This window comes from Heterocephalus glaber, unplaced genomic scaffold (assembly GCF_053883595.1).
Source record: "Heterocephalus glaber isolate CG9 unplaced genomic scaffold, H.glaber_assembly_v1.0 deba00001504, whole genome shotgun sequence".
Lineage (NCBI taxonomy): Eukaryota > Metazoa > Chordata > Mammalia > Rodentia > Bathyergidae > Heterocephalus > Heterocephalus glaber.
The window spans coordinates 48,521,716-48,545,124 of record NW_028258324.1 but is presented as its reverse complement, the minus strand read 5'-3'; the positions used below and the strand labels follow the sequence as shown (position 1 = coordinate 48,545,124).

The window sequence follows — 23,409 nt, the reverse complement described above, 5'->3', positions numbered from 1 at the left end:
CTAATCAAGGGAAGCAATTCTAAGTTCTCAATATGGCCTTACTATTCATTAGCTCTGTGACTGTGGGTGGGTTAAATGAAATTTTTAGCCCCAGTAAATTGTGGAAGTACACTGACACATAGTAAGTGTTCTGTTCTTGATGTTGTTGTTGTTATTATTTTATGGTACTGGGAATTGAGCCCAGGGCCTTGCTCATGCTACACAAGTACTCTAGGTACTCTACCACTGCCTTACATCCCCATCTCTTTTTTATTTTGAGGCTCCTGGGCAATCTAAGTTGCCAGGTTAGCCTTGAATTTGTAATTCTTTCTACAACCTCTTTGACTGGGATTACAGATCTGCCCATCACACATAGCTCAGCACTTCTCATCGCCTCAGTATTATCATCTCTGTGTTATTGTTAGCCTTTCTGGAAAAAGTTAGAAAGTTCATCTTGATATTGGGATATATGAGTCTCTCTGTTTGTGTACAGGTAGAAATAGTAGGAGAATTTCCTCTATGTATTCCCTAGTCACAGCACAAGTATACATTCTGGAATTCATGGGATAAACACTAAATTAAGGTGTTTTCATCTAATTAATATTAAAAACATTAAGGATGCTGCCATATCAATTTCCACAAAATACTCTTAATATTTGTCTCAAATTTTACACTGTACAATTTAAACAGATAAAATGAAACAAACCATCAACTTTAATTCAATATTATAAACTTTAAATAACATGGCAAAGTATTATGTAAAAGTTTAGTTTTAAGATTCAAGGTTATTTTATCTTAACATATGTCTTATCAGTGAAAAATATTCTATATGCTTATGACCTCTCAAATTTAGAACAAGATAGAGGGATGCAAAATCAGTACTTATGGAAAGTTTAATATTTCCTACTTTATTTTTACTTCATTATTTTCAGCTTTATTGAGGAATGAAAAATTGACCGATAATATTGTATAAATTTAAGTTGTACAACATGGTGATTGAAATGTTTACCACAATCAGCCTAACTTATGTGTTTGTTACCTCACATGGTTATGTGTGTATGTTTGGTGAGAATCATTAAGATTTACTCTCTTAGCAGATTTTATGTACATAATATAGTCTCATTACCTATAGTCATGATGCTATACTTCAGATCCCCAGAACTTATTCATAATGTAATGGAAAGTTTACTCTTTTATCAAAGTTTCTCTATTCCCCGACACTCACTCCTAGCTTCTGGTGACAACATACTACTCTTTGATTCTATGAGTTTGACTTTTTTAAGATTCCACATGTAAATCACATCAATGAATTTGTATTTATTCATTCAAAAACAATTATTGAGCACCCATAATGTGTCAGTCATATAGTGACAAATATGAAAGGGAGAGAGGGAGAGAGAGAGAGAGACAGAGAGAGAGAGAGAGAGAGAGAGAGAGAGATTTCTGCATGAGACCTTCCATTCTGCTCTTTGCGATTGGTAAAGCTCCAGCTTCCCTTTGGTTGAAACTTACATTGATGTGTCCATTCAGGATTAGTCTTGCAGAAAACTTGATGAACACTGTCAGAGATGCACAGAACACAGCAAAGCTCAGGCACAAGTCAGTGGCTTGAAGCATCAGGTGGTATTCTTCATAGTGGAGTGGGTCCACACAAACCAATGGGAATTTTGCATATAGAAAAGGAAAGGCAACTGCATAACCAAGGTAATTGGTCCCTGCAACCCCTGAAAATGAGTAGAAGCAATAGTGGCCAAGAAGAACAGATTCCAACGCTACTGTGAAATGAAGCGGACATCCCATAATGCTCAGAATCACAAAGGTGAAACAAGCTTCCCACTGAAAATAAAGCAGAAACAAATTATTAATTTGGAGATGAGATGCTTCAAAGGTTTTTTAGCAATATGAAAAGAGATGCTGAGTATTAATCTCCTCTACTGGGAAAGGAAGGAGAAATGGATCTCTCTAAGCCCTGGTATTCTAGCTACCAGTCTGCAGTAGGTGAGAAAAACATGTCAGCCAATTGGAGTAAAAATGAAATCAATTCAATTTCTATCACATGTAGAGAACCAGTCTGGGTTAGGGAAAACAAAGATGAATAAACAAAATCTCTCCTCTCAGACTTTGCCATTCAGGGTGGATTCATGGTCCAATAGCACTAACAGATGTAGAGAGCCTGTCAGAAATGTAGACTCAGACCTTACCCAGACCTGGTGAATCAGAATCTGCATTTTACCAAGATTTTCTGTTGATTATGTACATATGTTGACATTTGATGGGAGTAAATTCTGGTCAGATAAGGTAGTTTTTCTTTTTCATGGGATTACTGGCTCTGTTTTGTTGAAATGAAAGATATTGTAGGTATTTCATCTTTTAGAGAAAGAGAGGTAACAGAGAGATGAGGAGAGCTCAGATTGAGAATTTGAGACTTAAAACTATATTATATTAAAGGGTGAGGATGTAGCTGAGTGGTACAGCAGGCATGACCACCTGGGTTCAATTCCCAACAGCATAAAACTAAATGAATAAACAAACAAAGGAAAGCAGAGAAACAGAGGAGATGCATTCTTTCACAATGAGATTCAGGAGCATTAACCTTAGCTCTGACTTCCTTAAGGGGAATAGTAAGCACAGGAACTTGTAGAAATTGTTTGGAGTAGACATCAGAAAAAAAAATCATTCATTTGAAACATAGTTTATTACTGAAATCCATCTTAGTAAGGCTCCCATTAGATCAAATTCCATTATAACTGGAAATCACATTCTCTATGTTTCATCCTAATTTAGTAGTGATTTGACCTTCAAACCCACGTTAGCAGTCTACTCCACGTCTTTTATCTTTGTGTCCACTGTTTGGAAGCCGATAGTAGAAGTACACCAGCTGTGATGGCCTGTGAAAAGAAAATGGGAAAATAATATCCACAATAGAAGGTATCTCTGGAGAGAGGTCAGTCTGTCTTACATTTTGACAACTTTATCATGAGCTAGAAGGAATAGTAAATGGCTAAGTGGATTTATGGCTCTGATCTCCTCTTCATCTGTGGAAGAAACTGTGATGACAATGAGGAAAATAAGCTATTAGTGTCATAAAGACAAAAGAAGAAGCAACATATATCACGTACAGGTACAAATTCCTTATAATGAATGTGATCATTATGTATATTTAAAATGTACCAATACATGTTTTGAAAAAAAGAAGACATGATTCATACAAGCTCGACGTTTGATTCTTTATGTTGCCTTTGCCATCACAATTATAACATCCACTGTTGGAAGGTGTCACCATAATAAAAGTTTGGCTTTATAGCCCTTGCCATATGTTCTAATTTGACTAATTATCTTTTTTCATCTTTCTCACAAATTTCTAAAATTGAAAATAGGAGGAACTGGAATAGAGACTATTACAGAACCCTGAAATCCCTCCCAGCAGTGGCATTTTCTTTTGCTAGATGCTTTCTTTTGAGATTCCACTGCCTTAGGTTGACAAAAGGATACAAATGCATGATCTCTGCTTCTCACATAGCAAAAATAATCATTAGAATGAATGAATGAATGATGTGGCATTTATTGTTCTGGGTGCAGAGGTGTGCAGCTTTTCAAAAGAGAGTTTTTCTTTTTAGTGACAATTGAAGGAAAAAGGCTCAAAGTGGAGAATGAAAATAGTTCACAAAGAGAGAATAGTGTCACAAGAATTGAGTAATAGATAATAAGCCCTTCCCCTCAAAAAAACGCCCCAGACATCTGAGCTCATCTTTGATTCAGCACCAGGTTTGACAAAGGAGATCTTGTAGCCATTGAATCTAGAAATTGCTTATTCTCAATCCATATGAATCATTTGGTCTTCATCAAGGAATGTTTTGAGGTTAAGAGAAAACACCAGGAAGAGATATTCCTAACATCAGATATTGAATATAAACAAGTCTAAAAACAGAATTTTTGGTTTCTGACAGAGAAATAAATAGGACTGTATGGACAGAATAGCCAAACTGAAGGAGGAAGAATCTGTGCTTTTACCAATATGGTTTTGTGGTGTGCTACTTTTGCAGCTCCAGGTTTGGCATATTTGTTGTTTAGAGACTTAACTTTTCTTTTTCGTGGCATATTTTATTTTGAATATTGGACTTAAAGAATTTGAGAGAAGGAAACACACACACACGCATATATGTGGACTCACACATGCATTCACACACTCTCACACAAAACTTCTCACGTAGCTGAGCCTGAAATTCCAGACTTGGCATGACTGTACCATAAAACTCCCATGGATTAAAACAGAACCATCTGTAATCAAAAGAGGTTCCTGGCTTGATTCTGCAAGAGGAAAGTTTCCAAGAGACCCTATGGTGGTTGAGCCAGCATAAATACTACAACAAACGAGGGATTAATAAGTGCAACTGTAACTGATGCTGCGAGGGAAGCCTGGGGCTGGTCTAGGCTCCCAGAGGCTTGGGCCTCAATTGACACATCACTCCTCTGTCATTAATCAGAGAGAAACATGGAAGCAAGATAAAAGCAACGGAGTCAGATTCACGCCCCTCTACTGGACAATATGGCTGACACTATCAGATGCTTGGATTCCAGGTTGCCTTAATTACTTTGGCATGAGCTGTTTCTTTCCTTTCAAAAGTTGAAAAATGCTGCAGAATTGTTGTTGCCTGTTATTTCTGTTGTAACTGTCAGCTTGAATTTTGCTTTGTTTACACAAAACTTTGAAAAAGATCTTTCACGGAGTAGGCTGAGTATGAACGCAGTTCAGTAATTTGTTATTCAGTCTGGGGATGGGATGGGGATGGGAGGGCAGCTCAGTAGCTTAGCACACACATCTTTACCAATGCCCCCCAGCACACATGGGAAAAAAGCGGAGTATTGGCCATCCTCTTCTCTTTCTTCCATTTCTTTTTGTAAATTTTATTTTTAGATAGGAAGCAGAAAATAATTAAAAAGAAAGAGATTTGATTGTTGGTGAAGAATAGAAAATTAGTGTTGAAAGGCATGTCACATCATAGTGAAGGCCTCAAAAATCAGGCTACCATGTCTGGATTTTGTTTGGGAACAATAAAGCAACACCAGAGGCTTTTGAAGAAGGAGCTAACCTGACTGCAAAAAAAGTATAAAAAGATGAGATGGATGTCCCAGGCATGCTGGACTGAAATGGACTGAGATCCCAAGATCTGGAGGCCCCTGGTCTTCATACTTTATTTTAAAACTTTACTTGTTGTAAAGAATATATCTTGTATTATGGCCTAGTTATAAATCTTTTTATATTTAGCAAAAATATACTTAACTTTGGTGTATGTGATGCCTTCAAATACTCTCTAGCCCATTCAATTCTATTCCTTGTAAATTCTGCTAGTTATCTAATAGGTTGGTTTTATAGTCCACTAACACAGTGGTCCCTAACATTTTATATACCAGGAAGAAGTTTCATGGAAGACAATTTATCCACCGACTGTGTGTGTGTGTGTGTGTGTGTGTGTGTGTGTATGAGATTATTCAAGTGCATTTCATTTAGTGTGCACTCTATTTTTGTTATTATGTTGTATTATATAATGAAATAATTACATAATGCAGAATCAATGGGAGCACTGAGCTTATTATCCTGCAGTTATACAGTCTCATCAGGGGGTAATGGGAGTCAGGGCACCTGAAATATATTGCTTGTATTCAGTTTACTCTAATCTCATTTGGTTGCTGTCACTGTAGAGAACCCTGATTCACAAAGATAGGATGTAGGATGTTGGGAAAGGAAGCAGACTTTCAGTGCTTCTGTGGCAATCTGAAAATTCTGCCTTGATGTGAATCCAGATTGTATGGAGATTTGAAGTTGTCTTAAATATACTTTTAAGGTCACTGTTATTTGAAATCTCAAGCAGTTGTTCCTCTTCTAGCACAGAAAAAAATGATTCACCTTGCTTATTCACAAATAGGTTGTGGATCCATTCCTTTCCAGTTTAGGGGTCTCTTGTGGCTGGGAAGCCATGCTCAAACTTTGAAAGCTGACATAGGTGATTATGCACCAGGTGTGAGAAAAAAAAGGTCCTGGCTCAGTCTTTTTCAGAATCCCTGCTAATGTTTGAAAAATGTCAAAAATCCCGATATTCACTCATTGCTCCCATTATTCCAGTTTGGCTTTGAACACAGCCACTTTATCTGCCAAATTGAACACAGTTGTAATTCTCCTCTGAGTGACAGACTGAATTTATTGAGCAAATTGAATGTGTTATATAAGCAAGTTTTGCAACCCATTCTGTGTAACTGAAAGTGCTCCCAGTGATGATGTTTTGTTCTAAAAACAAACAAACAAACAAAAAACAAACAAACCTCTGGAGCAGTGCTTATAACTCAAAAACTCTAGCCAGTGATCCAGCCTTAGAAAGCCATCTCATATCTGTGTATGAGGAGACATGTGCTTTGTGTTCATCTCCTCACAGTGCTTTGTGAACAAACATTAGTTAAGGGCATGCCCTTTAATGTGGTTGATAGTTTTAATCACATCATGCGAAACCTTGTTAAGTACAGGTGATACTTTTCAGTTGATAGCATTTCTCAACAAATGACACAGTGTGTAGACTTACATTCAGAAGTGCCCTCTTTGACCTGAGCAGGGAAACCAGATGGCTGTACAGTCATGGCAGCCACTCTGTCCACACATATATTGGCACAAAATAACCAATGCAGTTTTCTTAACACATAATCATTCCAGACTTGAATAGTTCTCTGGCTGTGGTGTTGGCTGGCAACAAAAGTGCACATAATATATCGTTAGGCACACCCTCCTGAAAATAGATCAGAGAAGCATTATTGCCTTGTTTTCAACATGATAGACTTGTCAACCTGGATTGTACAACACAGTGACTCATTGGTCTTCTCTAACATTTGAGCCTCAATAGCCTCTGCTATTTCATCAATTTGTCTAGTTTTGATGCTCATCAAAAGAGGAACATGTGTCATCTTTTTAACTGCAGCCTATCCTAAAAGTTCATGACAAAGCTTCTTAGCAGCAGGAAAGACCAACTCTTCACCAAATAGTAAAATATCTTTCAGCTTTAGCAATGCATTAGCCATGAAAAATAATGGTTTCAAATATGCAGACGTATTTGATGAATCGGTGGCCTTTTAATAATTGCTTCTGTTCTTCGTGTTCATGTTTTTTCTTTTTAAAAAAATTCCAAAGGCTTGTCCTTTCATGCAGGGTGCTTGGTCTCCACATGACAAAGCAGTTATGAAGGTTTCATTATTTTGTTGGATAGCCAGTTGCCACATATAGTAAAAAGTGGGCTTGGAGAATGTGAATCACCTATTGCCATAAACCTGCAATTTAAGTAGAACTCTTGGCCCCATAATTTAGGTAAGACTCTTGGTATTTATTTTAAATGTAGCTTTCTTTTTGTTGGCAGTCTGAAAGTCTTCTGCTGCCTCATCATTGGGGTCTTGTTCCCTTTATAAAGATGTTCTCCAATTATGTTTGTATTTTACTCATTTTGGCTAGGGTTAGCTTGTGGGCTTACTAAAAATTGTGACTGAGACAAGCATGCAGTATGGGAAGAGACACGATAGGCTTGGTAAACAAAATAATGGGCAGGCCATGCTCAGATTAAAATAAATGTTGAATTCTAACTTAAAGCTTGCCAGCAGAAGCAGCTTTACAAGAAAAATATATCAACTCATTTGGCACTCTGAAGCCTGCCACCAGTTGCAGCTTGTCAATTTCCATTCACTGATAGGATTTTGAGTTATTATGGTCAAACCTAGGTAGTCAAACCTCTCTGCTAATGTTCACCTGTATTTGTAGCTATTCTCCAGGACTAGCATCACCACCTCAGCTCCATCTCAAATCATCAGCCATTAGATTCTCATAAGAAGTGAGACCTAAATTCCTTGAATGTGCAGTTCACTGTAGGGCTCAAGCTCCTAGGAGAATCTAATGCTGTCACAATGCTGCCACTAATCTGATAGGTTGAGCTCAAGCAGAAATGTAAGTGATGAGGATCAGGTGTAACTATAGATGAAACTTGACTTGCTGCTTATCTGCTGCTCACCTTCTGCTGTGTGACCCACTTCCTAACAGGTCACAAACATGTACAAGTCCATGGCCCAGGCATTGGGGACCTCTGCACTCATGAATTGATTCCATTCGTTAGTTTGGCCATTAAAGTTATCTAGATATAAAATCTGAGCATAGGTAGGAAGTGACAAGAATGGGAAGGTTGTACAGTGAAAAGGAAGAAGAAATGCATAGTGATATATCTCACGGGAAAAAATAAAGCTCCAGGGGAGCTAATGGGAGTGGTCTGGTCTGGGGGTGGTCTAGTTAGGTCTTTGCTGCCCAAAGTGCAGTCCTGAAAATCGCAGCACAGGATTCAACTGTAACTCCTGAGACATGCAGACACTCAGGCTCACCCAAACCTATGGAATTAGGACCTGCATTTCGATAATATCCCTCAGTGATGTGCATGTATGGTACAGTTTGAGAAAGGTTAGTTTAAAGGAGAAGAATGAGTCAAAAGTCACCCCAGACTTTGAGTGAATGTGAAGTTAGAGCACAAAGAATGAATTTTGGTGACAGGTTATTTGTTTTTAGACAAGCTGACGATAAAGCAGCTTAGGCTAAGTGGAAAATTGGCCACTGAGGAAGATTCTTGGCTTGGCCAAACTGTAGTCAGGTTCCCGAACTTTCTATTTGGTCATCTGTGTACTTCCTTATAAAATCCTATTTTAGCAAGCACCCTGCTAAGTAAATTTAACAAGAATCCCCACCCTTGATATCTATGATTATTTTTGACTATATATTCTCAATATCTGTTTGCTTCTATCCACCATCTTCTAAGCAATGTTTGATCACCCTGGCCTGTCTTCAGCAAAAATTCTGGTAGAATGATTTAGCTAGAATATCCCCTTTATCCCTGAAGTTTCTTCTTAGTAATTTTCCATTCACTGACCCCACCCTGCCCCTTGGCCATAAATTCCTGCTTGCCTATCCCATATTTGGAATCCAACCAGTTCTATACTGAGGGTCCCCCGCCCTTTGCAATAGTACTGAATAAAATATGTTTTTTTCTGCTTTACCCACTATCCAGCTCTGGTTTTTCTTTGACACCACCTGGTAGTTGAGAGTAACTTGACTATTGAAGTTGTAAGAGACTTGAACAATCATGTCCTCAAACCCTTTCTCTAACAGCTAAGGAAACTGGGGCCTGCATGACTCAGTGGAGCCCTGACCTTTCCCCAAGTTCTTGTTTCCTTGCAGAGTTCTGAGTGCAGGTCACCACTGGCCAGGTCTCTGAGCTCTCTCGGCCTGGGTCCTGTGATCTAACTCACTGAGCTTCAGTGTCTTTCTTCATCAGAAGATGATCTTCAAGCCACATATTCTAGGATTAATAGGGTTCAGTCCTTAAAGTACCACAATCTCCTCACTGCATACTTTCTAGCAGCTGATGACTTTAAATAACCCAGCTCAGAAATTCTAGGAAAACTGCATGTCAAGTGGCTGTCAGAATGGAGTTAAGGGGAGTCTGTGGACCAATATTTGTGAAGTACTTAGAAAGCCTTGAGTAAAAGGCACTAAACAAATATAGGGTGCTCTGTCACATGTAAAAAATCTATCTCTTACCAGTCTCAAAAAATTTGGACGCATTTGCAAAAGGAAAGGTCAATATGATTGAAATGTACAAATTATCTTTTCACTAAATGAAGACATACTTGGCAAGCAGGTTAAGAAGTGATTGGCAAGGGAGGTTGTAGAATGAGGCAGAGAGTTCTGAAGCTGACCTGATCAGACAGAACTGTGGCTCAATAGGAAACTCATTAGGAAAAAAACAAAATCACATTGTTCAAAACTTAAACATCATCGAAAGAGTGAGCATTCTTACTGCTTTCTTTCTCATGAGCATTTTTTTCTGTTTTGATATAAATACCAACTTGACCTTCAATCCTTGCAATCTAATCAAGGTTTAACTGTATATGACATTCTGTAGCATCTGAAAAAACAGCATAGGCATAATTCACTCAACAATATTTATCAAATAATATTTATTTAAAATCTAGTATGTGGGCTGGGGATTTAGCTCAGTGGTTCTGCCGCCTGCCTCAAAAGTGGAAGATCCTGAGTTCGATCCCCGGTACCAAAAAACAAAAACAAAAAAAGTAAAATCTAGTATGTGACTCTCTGTTCCAGGTTCTGGAGACATAGCAGTAAGTTAAAAAAAAATCCCTTCCCTTGTATAATATATATTTAGAAGGGGAATGGAACCAAGAAATAATAAATAAGCTATGTAGAATCTTAGATGGGGATGGGACTATGGGAAAAATAGGGCAGAGTATGACAGATTGGGAATGCCAAGTGAGGGCAACAGGTTACAATAGTAAATAGGACAGTGTGAAAAGACCTCAGTGAAAGAGCGACATTTGATCAAGAATTGAAGCAGATTAGGGAGTGAGCCAAGTTCAGGAAGAGAATTCAGGCACATAGTGTGAAGGAAAAAGGTTCTGAGGCAGAAACACACCTTAGCAGGTTTGAAAACAACAGGCAGACAATATGAAGAGAGAGAAGTGAGCTAAGGGAAAAGTGGGGGGAGATGAGGTCCAGGAGGTGACAGGGTGGGGACTCAGGGAGTAGGACAGGAGAGTGAGGTGGGTGGCAAGGAATCAAGAACAGAGTTTGGACAGAGAACAGGGCCCAAATGAAAGGCATGGGATTAACTAGCATTTGAATACATCTTTAAAACTAGCAAGGCTCTTCATTGTGCTCTTCGTTCAAATTGGTTTCGTCCTCACTGAGCACCTTAGAGTTAGATAGTTTCTCATGTGACTTTTCTTCACCCGTATGATTCCCCATATTGCAGGTAAAGGCAATGAGCAACTGGTTGACTGGAGTTCTTGCTTTTGACTCCATATCAAGAACATTAAAGTTAGAACTTGAACACAGATTCACTTATCTAACTCCACCTTCCTGTGTTGCCACCTGTGAGCTTACAGTAGCCACCAAATAGCGGTGTGCTGGAGACACAGCCATCATTGCCCGGGCCAATTGGTAAAGTGGATGTTTGGCACAGAACAGACTTGCATTCAATCTATAATGTGAATCAAAGTCATCAATCTTTACTGAATGTTTTACAACAGACTTCAGGGATTACCAGAAAAGATGGAGAGTTGGACTATAATCAAGGTTTATTTAAAATTTGGGTCAGATTGAAAATTTTAAATCAATTAAATTAGAATAGGAAATGTTAGAATAGGTTTCACATAGACAACTAAGTATTGTTTGTGAAAATTTGTTTCACATATAGATATGAATGTATAGATATTATTTATCTAGAGAGAACTATGTAGATGTGTTCCTGTACATTCCAAGCTCTGATGGAAAATATTTTTCTTACCAACAAAAAATTTGGAAGTTGCTTGAATAAATGTAATCATACTTACTGTATTCTAGTAGAAGTTTAATATTTCTTTGAATGATTGTGTAGCTTTTGGTAGGTGTTGGGGAAAAGAGAGGAAGATTAAGATGGGATGACAGATATAAAATAGTAATTAAAAAAGAAAATATGAAAGAAATCTACCACCCAGAGATTCCAGTCTCCCTCCTACATCCTGTTTCCCAATCTGCACATCATCATTAAACCCCACTAGGCAGAATCCTGTAAGATCAGGATCTCATTGTATCCTCCACAGGAGCCCAAAACCATAAGAGCTATCAATGCATATGTATTTCATAAATAGACTAAAATTATACTCCTTTGGGTATTGCTTTTAGGTTCACAAAGTTTTAATTATTGAAACATTTAAGATGTTACCCCACCTAATAGTGGTCACATTTTAATAGAAATTTCCTTAAGATAAAAAAAAACCTGCAAAATCAAATCTTCCAGTTTCCAGTGGTGAATGTCAGATCATGGGAAATAATGAGAGGTGGATTTTTTAGGGGGATGAGCCTCCTCTGCAAATTCTCAGAAGTTGGGCTACCATACAAGCCACTTATTCCTAAGGCTGGATGTGCTCATTTCTTTGGTCAGAGGAGATGAAGTATCAGGCCAATGGTTTATCTGTGCAATCACCCAGTGAACACACACTGAGCATGTACTTAGCGCAGACACTATACTCGGCACACCTACACTTTCCTGGTAAACTGCAAAGTCAGTGAAATCAGTGCCTCACTTCCTGAATTATTTTCAGTTCAAACAGTTGCTGACAAAGATAAAGGTGGGAGAATAAAGATTTGGGCCTTGGGGTCATGAAGGTAGTTATACCTTATTGTTTCTAATGAAAGCAGAAATTTGAAATTTATTTTACTTTGTTTTCCATTTTTAAATTGTTTTCATTGCTTATGTCTTTTTCTTAATTCAAAAATCAAATTTGGAAAGACAGTTTTTAATTTGAGAATATCAAGATGATAGGATCAAAATAAAAAACTTTCTAAGAATTTCTTGAACAAAGTTTCATATATAATATACACAATATACATGTATACACAAAAGAACAATATTAAGAAAAGCTCTCTACTTAAGTACGACCAATAGAAATCCATGTTCTAAGGTAAATTCTGATATTCTACAGAATTTTGTCTTCTTCATACTGTTGGAATATTTTTAGAGGACGTATTATTCTGTTTCCCCTTTTGCCTCCCATCTTCCTTTATTCTCTCAATATATTTAATAAAATACATTCCTACCAAAGTTCCATTCCAGATGGGACAAGCAATCCACACACTCCATCCTGTGAACCAAAGCTTGTAAGAAAAGACAGGGAAGAAAGCAATAACTCCAGAAAATATACTGAGACTACCCAGAGTAGTGAGAATTTGGCCAGAAGTTTGATATAGGACCTTCATTTTTCGCTGTGACTTGTGTCCTTGGTCTCATAGATGTTTTGTTACCAAAACACAAGGCTATGATAGGCCTCAATAAACAGAAGTTTCTTGGAGACAGTAGCCATGACACATGTGGACTGTTGATCTACTTGGAAACAAGATTCTATTTGTTTCAACAAAGGCAAAATGTAATAACATAATCCTTGACATAAATTAGACACAATAAATTCTATTACTGGTTTATGATTTCTTGTTTTGGAGTTGATGCCTTGATTCCCTTCTTTCTGCCCTATCTTGGGGAGGGGAGTTGACCACTTCCTGGCTTAATCAGACTTAAAGGCCCGTTGACTGAGCTAATTGTTTCTCAGCTCAACCTGCCTAGTGGTTCCAGCATAAAGCTAACATCCTTTGTGCACAATAGATCCACATTCCCAGCACAATTTCCCACAAAGCAAAGTAAAAATAAGCACTTGGATCACTTTTCATTTCATTTAAATGATTTAAGGCAAAAATGAAGCATTCACCTCTTTTCAAAATTTAATTCCACTGTAATTATTTTTGATGAAGATTTCTGATATGGCTTCCTCCCCACATAGGCATAGGTTTTATTATGCAGTTCCACATTGTTTTCACAGACTGACTGCACCCTAGCTATTTTATTATTAATTCAATTTTCAAGAATAGTACAAAGATGGATGTATATAGTTGTAAAATACAATAAACTTTAAGAAGTAATTTATCAATTGAACAAAATACTCATCTCTATTCTTGAATCATCATTCTGCTTTGAGATGTTGGACTTATGTACAGTTAAGCAATTGTAAGTTATCTTAATTTTTAATGCATTTGAGAACAGAACACATTCTGAAGCTACCTGAATAATTTTTCTATTCAATAATAATAATACCCTCTTTCTTAAGTAAAATGATGAGATAAAATCTTGTGCATGGATATTTAATGGTTTATAATATGAATTTTGGGTCACATAAAGCTGGGATCTGATTCTAGTTCCACTTTCTGCCAGGATTGAGTTCTTAAAGAATGGCAAGTAACTTAACTTTTCTGGGTCTGTTTCTTCATATAGGAAAAGGGAATAAAATTAGTGTCTATCTCATAAGGTGGTCGGTTTGAGAGATTAAATGAACCAATATATATGTAAATGCTTAAACTGAGCTCAGCTCAACAAGTTCGGCAAGACACCCATTATTACATTGGGTCATTTTATCTTTATTTTGGCAAGGAACTAATCCACAGTCAGTACCATTGCTTCTTTCCATTATCTTATAAACTTTAAATCTGATTTTTCTTGATCAATTTGGTAAAATCTCTCCAAGGACCCTTCATGAGCAGTGGAAAGAAGATTCGTTCTGAGTCTTTGGTTTTTTCTTTCTGACTTTCTGTCTTTAATTAACCATTGAACAGGCTGACACAGATTTTGACACAGCTGCATTCCTGGATATGCGGAACCTAGGAAATTAGCTCAGGCTTTCTGGTATAGCTGCTGTTTCCCATCTCCTCTCCATACTGCAGGCTGTAGTCTCTCATTTTTTTTCTAACAACATTCTAGATACGTGGTATTCTGCCAGGGCACAGTCTTAGTGAGTCTTATGCATCCCCTAAATATATGACACCTTCAAATCCTAGAACTGGCACAGAGTAGACCCACATGGCAAGAAATATTGGTTGAACAAATTAATTAATAAGTTAGACTTCTCAGCAATACATTTAGGGACTCATGGAGCAGCACAAGTACAGATCTGATTGTGTTCACCACTGTCAATGCTAATGCTAGTTTGTTTCCTTGCTGCCAGGTGAAGGGGTCTGCAGTGAAGACAGTCTTGTTTGTGTTAGTATTTGGTTTGAGCTGTTTTGACTTTTCCCTTTACTTCTTATCTCAAGGTTATAGCTACATGGTATGTCAACATAGTGTGGGTCAGATCACTCTCTCCTGTTTGCACATTTGGAAAATAAAGACTGTTGAAATATTCATGTTACAGAGTACAAAGATGGCAAAGAAAGAGGATTTTTTTGTTTTAATTTTTGGGGACTTTTCAAGTGCCTGTAACTCTGATACTGTCAATGTACTTGTAACCCTGAATTTATTAGTGATTAGGTGTTGCCATTTAATACAACAGAGAGAAGGAACAGAGGAAGAACTAGAGATGGCTCTGTTTTCTCACAGGAAAATCCCATTCACTCTAATTTCATTACAGCATGAATACTTTCAGTGGGAGCAGCTACTGGGAAAGTAGAGACTGTGTAACTCCTGCTCCTTTCCATCAGCTACGTTTCTGTGTACTTAGTGGACCAGCAGCCAGCACAGCTGGAGGCCCCCTGGTTGGAGGGCCCTTGTCTCCTTTCACTCCTCTGTTTGGCACTAACTTACTGGAAGATGAATCTGTAAGTTCTCTTTGGAGGTAGGTGATGAGGTCAAAGTCTTTGCAGAGTTCACTGTTTTACCAACCCAGGGTACCCCAAGATCTTGGCCCTGGAAAGAGTAGTGTAAGGTCTGCAAAATTCTTCCACCCAGCTTTGCCATTAAAAACAAACAAACAAATCCAGGTCCTCCTGCCAGTAGTGATCAATCAACTGATCAAGGAAGGGGGCAACCTGAACTCCCAAAGCCGTGGGAGAATGTCAGGGATGCTGAGGGAGGGAAACTGATCTGGACATCCCTCTATTTCTTTAATATACATTTCTTCACACATGAGCCTTAAAAATAACAGATCTGAGGATGCTATAGTCTTGGGGTTTAAAAAGTTTTCAACTCCATGAAAAGGATTTATTTTAATCAAAAATAGATAAAGGAAGTAAGAAAAAATGGAGCTCTCGTAGGTAGGTAAAATAAATTTTTATGTTTGTAACTGCTTCAGATGACTGGGTTTGTTTGTTTTCATATTAGAAAGCACATGTAGTGGAAAGAACAAGAACTTTAGGGTCACAAAGACCTGGGTGTGATACTGAAGATCCCATCTGATATATTAAAGAAGTATAAAAAAAATTAGAAAAATTAATATTCAGCTAACGCCAGTACAGTAATCGATGCAGGCAGGGATCATCAATGAATGCTAAAAACACTGGCTGAACAGTCACCACCTTAGCCAGGTGATAAAACTTAACAGGATCCAATAATAGGACAAACTAATACCACTGCCTCTTGATATGATAAAATGCAAGTACATATATCACCTAGGTAGGAGTTTTTCCAAAGACGTTTAGCCTGAACCTAACCAAAAAGAAACAATTGGACAAATTTAGATGATAGACATTTTGCAAAGCAAGTCTGGACTTTTAAACATCCAAGTCATGAAAGATAATCAAATGGTTAGTGGGACAATTAGTAATTTTAAGTATGGAGTTTATATTAGATAATACTAGTGTGTCAATATTATATATTTGGGAGCTCAAATGGCATCATATTTATATAAGAAAATGTCCTATTGGTGAAATAGGTGATGTTAGTGTTCTTTATGATTCTTTCTGGTTTTCCTTAGTTTTAAAAATTTCAAGTTAAAAATTGAGAGAAAGGCCCTCAGGGGTAGAGTTCTTACCTTGCATGTGTGAGCCCCTGAGTTTGATTCCTAGCATAGTTAAAAACAAAAACAAAGAGGAAAACAAATTTAGATATATAACTGCATAAAATTAAAGACTTAAGTTTTACCCAGGCATATGGCCATGCTGGCTCAATAACCCTTAATGATATTGCTGAATGTGCATCTTGTTGTGGAACATGCAAAAGCTCCTCTGCCCCCTTCAGCCCAAGATGGGATCAGTGTGCCTAGGATGAGAGTGATGCAACAGGTGTACTAGGCTATAGGGGAAGGAGCGTCACACATAAAGACACAGTGGAATAGGGGCTGGAGATTTAGCTTAGTGGTTCCGCTGCCTGCCTCGCAAACAGAAGGACCCGAGTTTGATGCCCGGTACCCCCCCCCAAAAAAAAAGAAGACACAGTGGAATGTATATGTATATGTTGTCTATGTATACATTTATGTATATATTGTGTGCATATACTGCATATATTGTCTATGCATATATTCCAGTGTCCTTCCAAAGAGTTCAGTTTCTTAACTACATTAAAAACTTTTCCAATGCTTATTCATAACTCACATTTCTCTGCTTTTTACTAGCTATTCAACTTCAACTTTGAGTGAACCCTCTCTTCTCATTATGGCTTGGGGCTTAAGGAGAGCAAAGTTCAATTTTGATCATCCCTAAGTGGGAATTGTCAAATTTAAAGCCTTCCAATCTGAAAAATGTTTGGACCAAAATAAAGATTTGTGCATCCATTTGTACTTACCTAATTCAGATTGTACCTGCCTTTTGAATATCTGTCCCTCAAGTGCGTTTTGAAATCATCTGGAATTTATCAGAAGTTTTCCATGTTTTCACAGAACAGAAAAACTTAATTATGTCACTGGCAAACTTGCACAGCTTGCTGTGGCTCGCTTTCCCAGGCCATGCAGCTGCAAGAAAATTCTCGTATTGGCAGACTTATAGGCAGCCTCCTACAGGCTACTGTGGGTATTGTCTGTCTTTTGGAAAGGCCACTCCTATCTTGTTTCATCCTGGAGATAGAGGAGCCAGAGATAGAGCAGTGATTGTGACAGCTACTGTGATTGATTGGTTCTTTGGCCACCGAGGAGAAGGGATGAAACTAAGCAAACAGGAAGAGAGAAACAGTAGGGGTGTCTGGGGAAGAGTTGGAGAAAAGATGGAGAGGGAAGAAGGACAACAGGAGAGGACTCAGAACCGAGAGGAAAACAGTCCCAGAGCCAAAAACAGCTTCCTGCATCACTCACAGATCCAAAGCCTGAGAACAACTGTGCAGAGTCAATTCAGGGACAGAGGAGCGATGGAAGCTGTGGGCCATTCATGTACAGCTCACAGAAGATTTTTGTAGGAGGAGGAAAGGGAAATAAATAGAAGGAAAGGGAGAGAAACAGAATGAGAGAGAAGGTCTAAGTATCTGGAAACGTTCTCAGATTATCCTTATTCTCAAAATTGCTTTTAGGGAAAAACCTGTTAAGTCCTCTTAAACAGGAAATGTATGTTCATTTAATTCTTTCTCTTGACATTTTTGAAAAAGTAAAAAGCCACATTTTTCTGTGTGAAACTCATCACACTTTTTCGTCCAGCTGTACCAAGATAAAAGGCAAAAGAAAGGGAGGAGGGATGGGGAAGACATATTGCTAAAACCCTCAACAGCTGTCATCATCATTCCCATTTTTACAGATGATAAAACTGAGGTTCTTGAATGTTAAATAATGAAGGTGACACAATTAACAATGTCAAATCCTGGTTTTGGACTTAGGAATGCTTGACTACACAAATTGTAATTCATATTTTTCTCTACTGGATCAGTTTGTGGGTGTACTATATCTTTAAAATATATATATATATATATATATATATATATATATATGAAAAAGTTTCCTTGAAGCATACCAAAGTACAATGTGGAGGCTCCACTATGTAATTTCTCAGACTTCTTTTATCTCTAAGCTTCTATGACTTAAATCCCAAAAGAGAAAAATACCTGTGTGGCCAGATTGCCTACTCATAAGAAGCCTTTATATGTTAGATATGGTCTCTTTGAGGCTGAGATCATGTCATCAAATGTCTTCCTCTATCAGGAACAAGTAAAGGGCATATTGTAAGCACTGTGCGCACTGTGACTTGGCCACTTGAATCCGTGTGTGTGTGTATGTGTGTGTGGGGGTGGTGTGTGTGTGGTATTAGAGATTGAACCCAGGGCCTTTGCACCTTGCTACATCCTCAGCCCCTGAGAAACTAAAAATAAAAAGTTTGTTTTGAGACAATTTTCCCTAAATTGCTAAATTGCCCAGGCTAGGCTTGAACTTGTTACCCTTCTGCCTCAGTTTTCTAGAGTGCTGGGAATACAGTGTGTGTTACAATGCTTGGCTAGCCAATTGAATTCTTGCTTGAGAGATTTCACCCAGATTTTCACTAATGAGGCCTCACTTTTGATCCCTATGGAACATGAAGAAAAGATGGAAACTAGAGCCAGCAGCTACCAGTTAAATAAGTAACAGCCTGTAACAAATTGGTGATCTCATCCCTGCTCCTGTTGTCTGTGCCATAAACTAATCAACACTTGTTAACAAACATACCAGGCACCCAGATGGTCAATGGGTGAAATATCATACAATGGAATCCCTCTTCTTTCTCAGCTTCTTGAAAAGGGCCGGAAAGCTGAGAAAGACCCAGTGACATTGGTAGATCTGAAGTTCATGGTATAGACGGATGCAGAGATGAGAATTCAACAGACTCCAAGGGCAGATGGCTCAAAGGCAAATCCCTGTCCATTGGCCAAGACTTGGTAGAATGGATTCTAGAAACCAGTTCTGATTGATCAGTAAACAAAGTCCTTATTTTTAAAATAATAGGAGCTTCAATTTTCTATATATTTAACACAAACAGGGAAGCAACGTGAACACAGGGTGGTGCAAAGAGTCGGTTCATGCCCTCGTGCCATTCGCATCCCTGCTCCTAGATTCATCCTCACAGACCTTCTCTTATCGTGCTCTCTCCACCCTCTGCCTAGCTGAATTCTTCATGGCCTTATGGTTTTATCCTCAGGGCTCTTGACTTAATTTGTTTACTTTGTGTTTTCCCAAATGGAATGAAATTACCAAGAAGGTAAAGACTTTGTTTTATTTGTTTTATTCACCACTGCCTCCCATAGCCAAAAATAATGTCTGTAGTACATGCTTAGGAAGCATTACTGAATGAATGAACTAATGAATGAATGAAAACATGAATCGAGGCTACTATTTACTCCAATCACTAGAGTGCACAGACCCTTTGCTGTGAAAGCTGGCTCCTTGGGCCTCTCTTGAAAAATAGGGTCCCCTTTCAGCCCTCTTCTCCCCGAAATTCCACACCAAAACACAAGGGATTTCTTCCTGGTTAGTTCAGAGGGCTGTTAAACTGCACTCAAATATATGTGCATCATATGCAGATACAGGGGAGAGGTGCCCTAAAGTGACCCATGCCTGGGATTATCTTGGCTTGCTGTATTGGCACATGACACACTGCCACATGACTCTGTGTTAAATAGAGGAAGACACAAGGTCACAAACTAACCTCCTGGGAGTCCAGCAAGAACTTCCGTCTCTGGCAGAAATCTCTGACATGCAACTTTTTAATCCACTGGTAATGCTACTTTTTAAATCAGTTTAGTTCAGGATTATCTAACTTCATGGTTTTTCACTTGGCCTATGGTGTTCTGTATCTCTACACTTTCAAAGGGCTTATCTGCTTCATCTCAGTGCTTTCCATAGCTGATAAGTATTTTCCCCTAATCTGTAGAAAAGGGAAATAACAAAGATATTAACAATTTTAACTTCAGGGAATTTGGCTATGGAAACTCACGATCCTATTGTATTTCCATAGACAGACATATTGTGATCTTTTCTGAAATAGGAAAATTGATAAACTTAGTGCATTGTAATGATGTAAGGAACTGAGTAACATACTTTAAGCATCATGTTAAAATGATAGCGTATCAATGGTATCATTTTTGTATACAAAGGCTCACACTTTTTTTCTTTTCAGCAACCCAGAAATCTTGCCCTTTTCTCTTTTTGTTCTTTTTTTTTAGAGAGAGGCATGATAGGAGAAAAGGACCTTTGTGCAACTTAACATATCACACTGTTCCAGTACAAAAGCCTTTCCATTTCTTCCTTAAAATCCACAAAAAGCTAATTGACATAAAAGATAAATGCTGGGCCCAAGCAAGGCCATTCTATCTAATGTACAGATTTACTAAAAGCGAATGTGGGGCAATAGCAATGAAAAGCATATACTAATAACTCAATTGAAGAATCATAGACAGACATAGCCAGAAAAGACATTAGAGATCGGCCAATCCAAGCCTGTCCTTTCACATAGTAATTCCATAGTTAAAATACCTGGAGGAAAAACCATCCAATTGCCACATTAACTGAACCTTTAACAAGCCCGTTGTAACTGATTATCCCTCTGCTATATCTGTGTTTAGCACTAGGTGTTGCTATACTGCTATTTATAGACCAGCTTTTCTTTGATATGCTGTGGGAGCTTAACCTCCTAATTTGAGTTCCGTTTTGCAAACGCTGAGTTTCTACATTCTCAGCTAGGATATTGTATGGCACCTTGAACCAGTTTCCTTTAAATGATACAGGTATGACATACTTAATCCACTGCAGCAGAAACCCCAGAAAGAAATAATCAATACATGCTAGGAAAGGCTACTCCAAAGTTAAAATTTTCAAATCGTTCTAATTCAAATATTTACTTAAACCTTGTTTTTATATTATGTGCAATTCAAGGGGAATGACATTGTTGGTTGTGTGTTTCCTGGAACTGACTGCCTTCTACAAGGCCACAGATAAAGTTTGTTTACAGAAAAACAAAATATGAAAAAAAAAAAAAAAAGCTAAACACTGTTCTATTTGGGGTTTAATACTCCCACACATACCAAGTGGGAGAAAAGGACTACCTTCTAGAACTTTCCCCCTGGTCACAGAGGACAGAAATGCTTTTACCCCATCTAGTGACAGATGACTCACGACTTAGATTAGCTCAGTTGCTCCAAGTCTGAGTGCTAACATGTGTCAAGAAATGCAGAGTTTAGAAAGAAGGCAAATTTTCAATTTACCTTTAAGTTTTAAAGGATCAAAACTTTAGTGGCTAAGTATGAGTCCTTAACCTCATTACTTGGTTCCTTAAACTTGGATATACTTAGATAAATTTGGTATAAGCTCAGCATAGATGTTGAAGTTCCACAAGTTGCAAGTGCTATAAACACGTAAGGCTAAGTTTAAAATCATTCTGGATATATTTCACAAAACAGTGCCAAGAGTATTGTTGCTATACAAGTTTTTTCCCATTTCAGTTACCTATCAGCAATTATTTATAATATCAATGATTAGGCAATGAAACTAACCACAGTCCTAGGTTTTGTTGCTGTTGTTTTGTTTTTAGTGGTGCTGGGGATTGAACCAAGGGCCTCACACATGCTTAAGCACACAGTAGACTCAGGTCCCCTAGATTTTTGCAGAAAGAAAAGTGGAGGGGAAGCATCTTAATTAAAAAGAGCTAGAGTAAAAGCAAAAGCAACAGTTGGTGCAGAGTTAGCTGCTAGGTTCCACAATGAAAACACAAGAGGCTACTGAATTATATTTCTTCTAGTTTTTATAATTTTGGCCTCTGGGTGATAGATCTACATACTTGGCTGAAGTTTGACTTTAAAAAATGTTATTGTCCAGCTCTTTTCCTAGGAAATACACAACCCTTCTTTTCTGAAGATTCTATTCTTTATATCTTTTGAGGATAAAACTATGCTTTGTGGTTTTTATACCTATTCACTTAGGATATGTAAAAACTGAGTGAACTTTACACTTATTCCCAACTCTCTTTTTGAAGATGTTCACCTTTCTCCACTCCTCAAGGTTCAATGATAATGTAAAGTAGTGTTTTAAAAAAACACTTCTTTGGTTACTCTTCATATGAAAGATAGGCAACTTTTAAAAGGTGATGATAGTTTATAATCCTGATCTCTGTTTTCCTAAACTTGAGGTATGAGATGTTTAAGTGTGCAGTCAACTGTCTATTTTCTATAAGAACAGGATGGGAAGATTTTGAAAGAATCTATTTTGGAAATAAATGTTAATGAATAGCAAGGAGAGAAATGGAGCCAGAGGCACTGAGGAAGTTTGTACCATCTGTGACAAAGCATCTTCCACAAAGGAAAGGGATAAGGCATAGCAAGAACTATGAAAATGGACTCACCATTTACACACACGCAACCACACACAACCACACACAACCACACACATTCCTATACAAATTACCAAATCCTACTTTTGTTTTCTCCATGCTAAATTGATCAAAGTCATAAAAAATAATGCTGCATAGGTGTTTCTACTGTCATCTATTTTTTGGGGGGCGGGTACCGGGGATCGAACTTGGGACCTTGTGCTTGCAAGGCAGGCAGCAGAACCACTGAGCTAAATCCCCAGCCCCCAAAAATGTCTTTTTAAAATTTTTATTTATTTATTTTTATTTTTTGGTACCGGGGATTGAATTTAGGACCTTGCATTCATGAGGCAGGTGGTGGAACCACTGAGCTAAATTCCCGGCCCTCTACTGTCATCTAAATCTCTTTCATCCCTTTCTATCTCCCAAGCACATTTCATTTACATAATTCCAAAGAGATGAATATAAGTCCTGCTCTTGCTTAAAAACTACTTCAAATCTAGTTTAACATTTCCTATTTTTCAAGTTTGTTCCAAGACTGAGATGAAATATCTCTAACAACAGCAAAGTAAAAGCCAAATTCCCACACATTTCCCTCATTTCATGTTTTATCAGTGTTTCCTAACAATACATTTTGTAATTATTAAAATGGAAATGTGTTCTGCCTTACAAGGGCAAGGCTATGCACATTTTAACAGAAGTTGCAAGCTGCAGAAGACATCCATTTCAGGCCACATATTATTTACATATTTACATATTTTTCCCTACTTCTTTGATATAGGACAAAAAACTAGAAAACATAAAACCCAACTATGTGCATTTGGGGATCAATGCTAATCCCTGGCTTTATTTATTTGTTTGTT

The 23,409-nt window shown here is 37.8% G+C and overlaps 1 protein-coding gene across 5 annotated transcripts; it reads right to left on the bottom strand.

The window, feature by feature from the left end:
* Nucleotides 1–855: 855 nt before the first annotated feature.
* Tmem212 (transmembrane protein 212) lies at nt 856–12,864 on the bottom strand. Of its 5 annotated transcripts, none has more exons than XM_021241055.2 (3): nt 12,644–12,827; nt 2,812–2,867; nt 856–1,819 (listed from the first exon to the last, which is right to left on the bottom strand). In XM_021241055.2, exons 1-3 carry the CDS (start codon nt 12,800–12,802, stop codon nt 1,336–1,338), a joined length of 699 nt encoding a protein of 232 aa, XP_021096714.2. In that variant the 5' UTR covers nt 12,803–12,827; the 3' UTR covers nt 856–1,335. The 5 variants fall into 5 exon arrangements, 1 of the variants encoding a protein (XP_021096714.2); XR_015440950.1 differs by lacking the exon at nt 856–1,819 and adding an exon at nt 6,552–6,752 and having other exon boundaries at nt 2,010–2,867; nt 12,797–12,864; XR_015440952.1 differs by lacking the exon at nt 856–1,819 and adding an exon at nt 6,552–6,709 and having other exon boundaries at nt 2,010–2,867; nt 12,644–12,794.
* Between the last annotated feature and the right edge of the window lie 10,545 nt (nt 12,865–23,409).

Excerpts from the sequence above, each read along its gene's own strand:
- Tmem212 (XM_021241055.2), bottom strand. The coding sequence starts at position 12,802 with ATGAAGGTCCTATATCAAACTTCTGGCCAAATTCTCACTACTCTGGGT. Across the intron at positions 2,868-12,643 it reads CCATCTGGAATGGAACTTTG|GCCATCACAGCTGGTGTACT; the intron begins GTAGGAATGTAT and ends TTCTTTTCACAG. Across the intron at positions 1,820-2,811 it reads AAACAGTGGACACAAAGATA|TCAGTGGGAAGCTTGTTTCA; the intron begins AAAGACGTGGAG and ends TCTGCTTTATTT.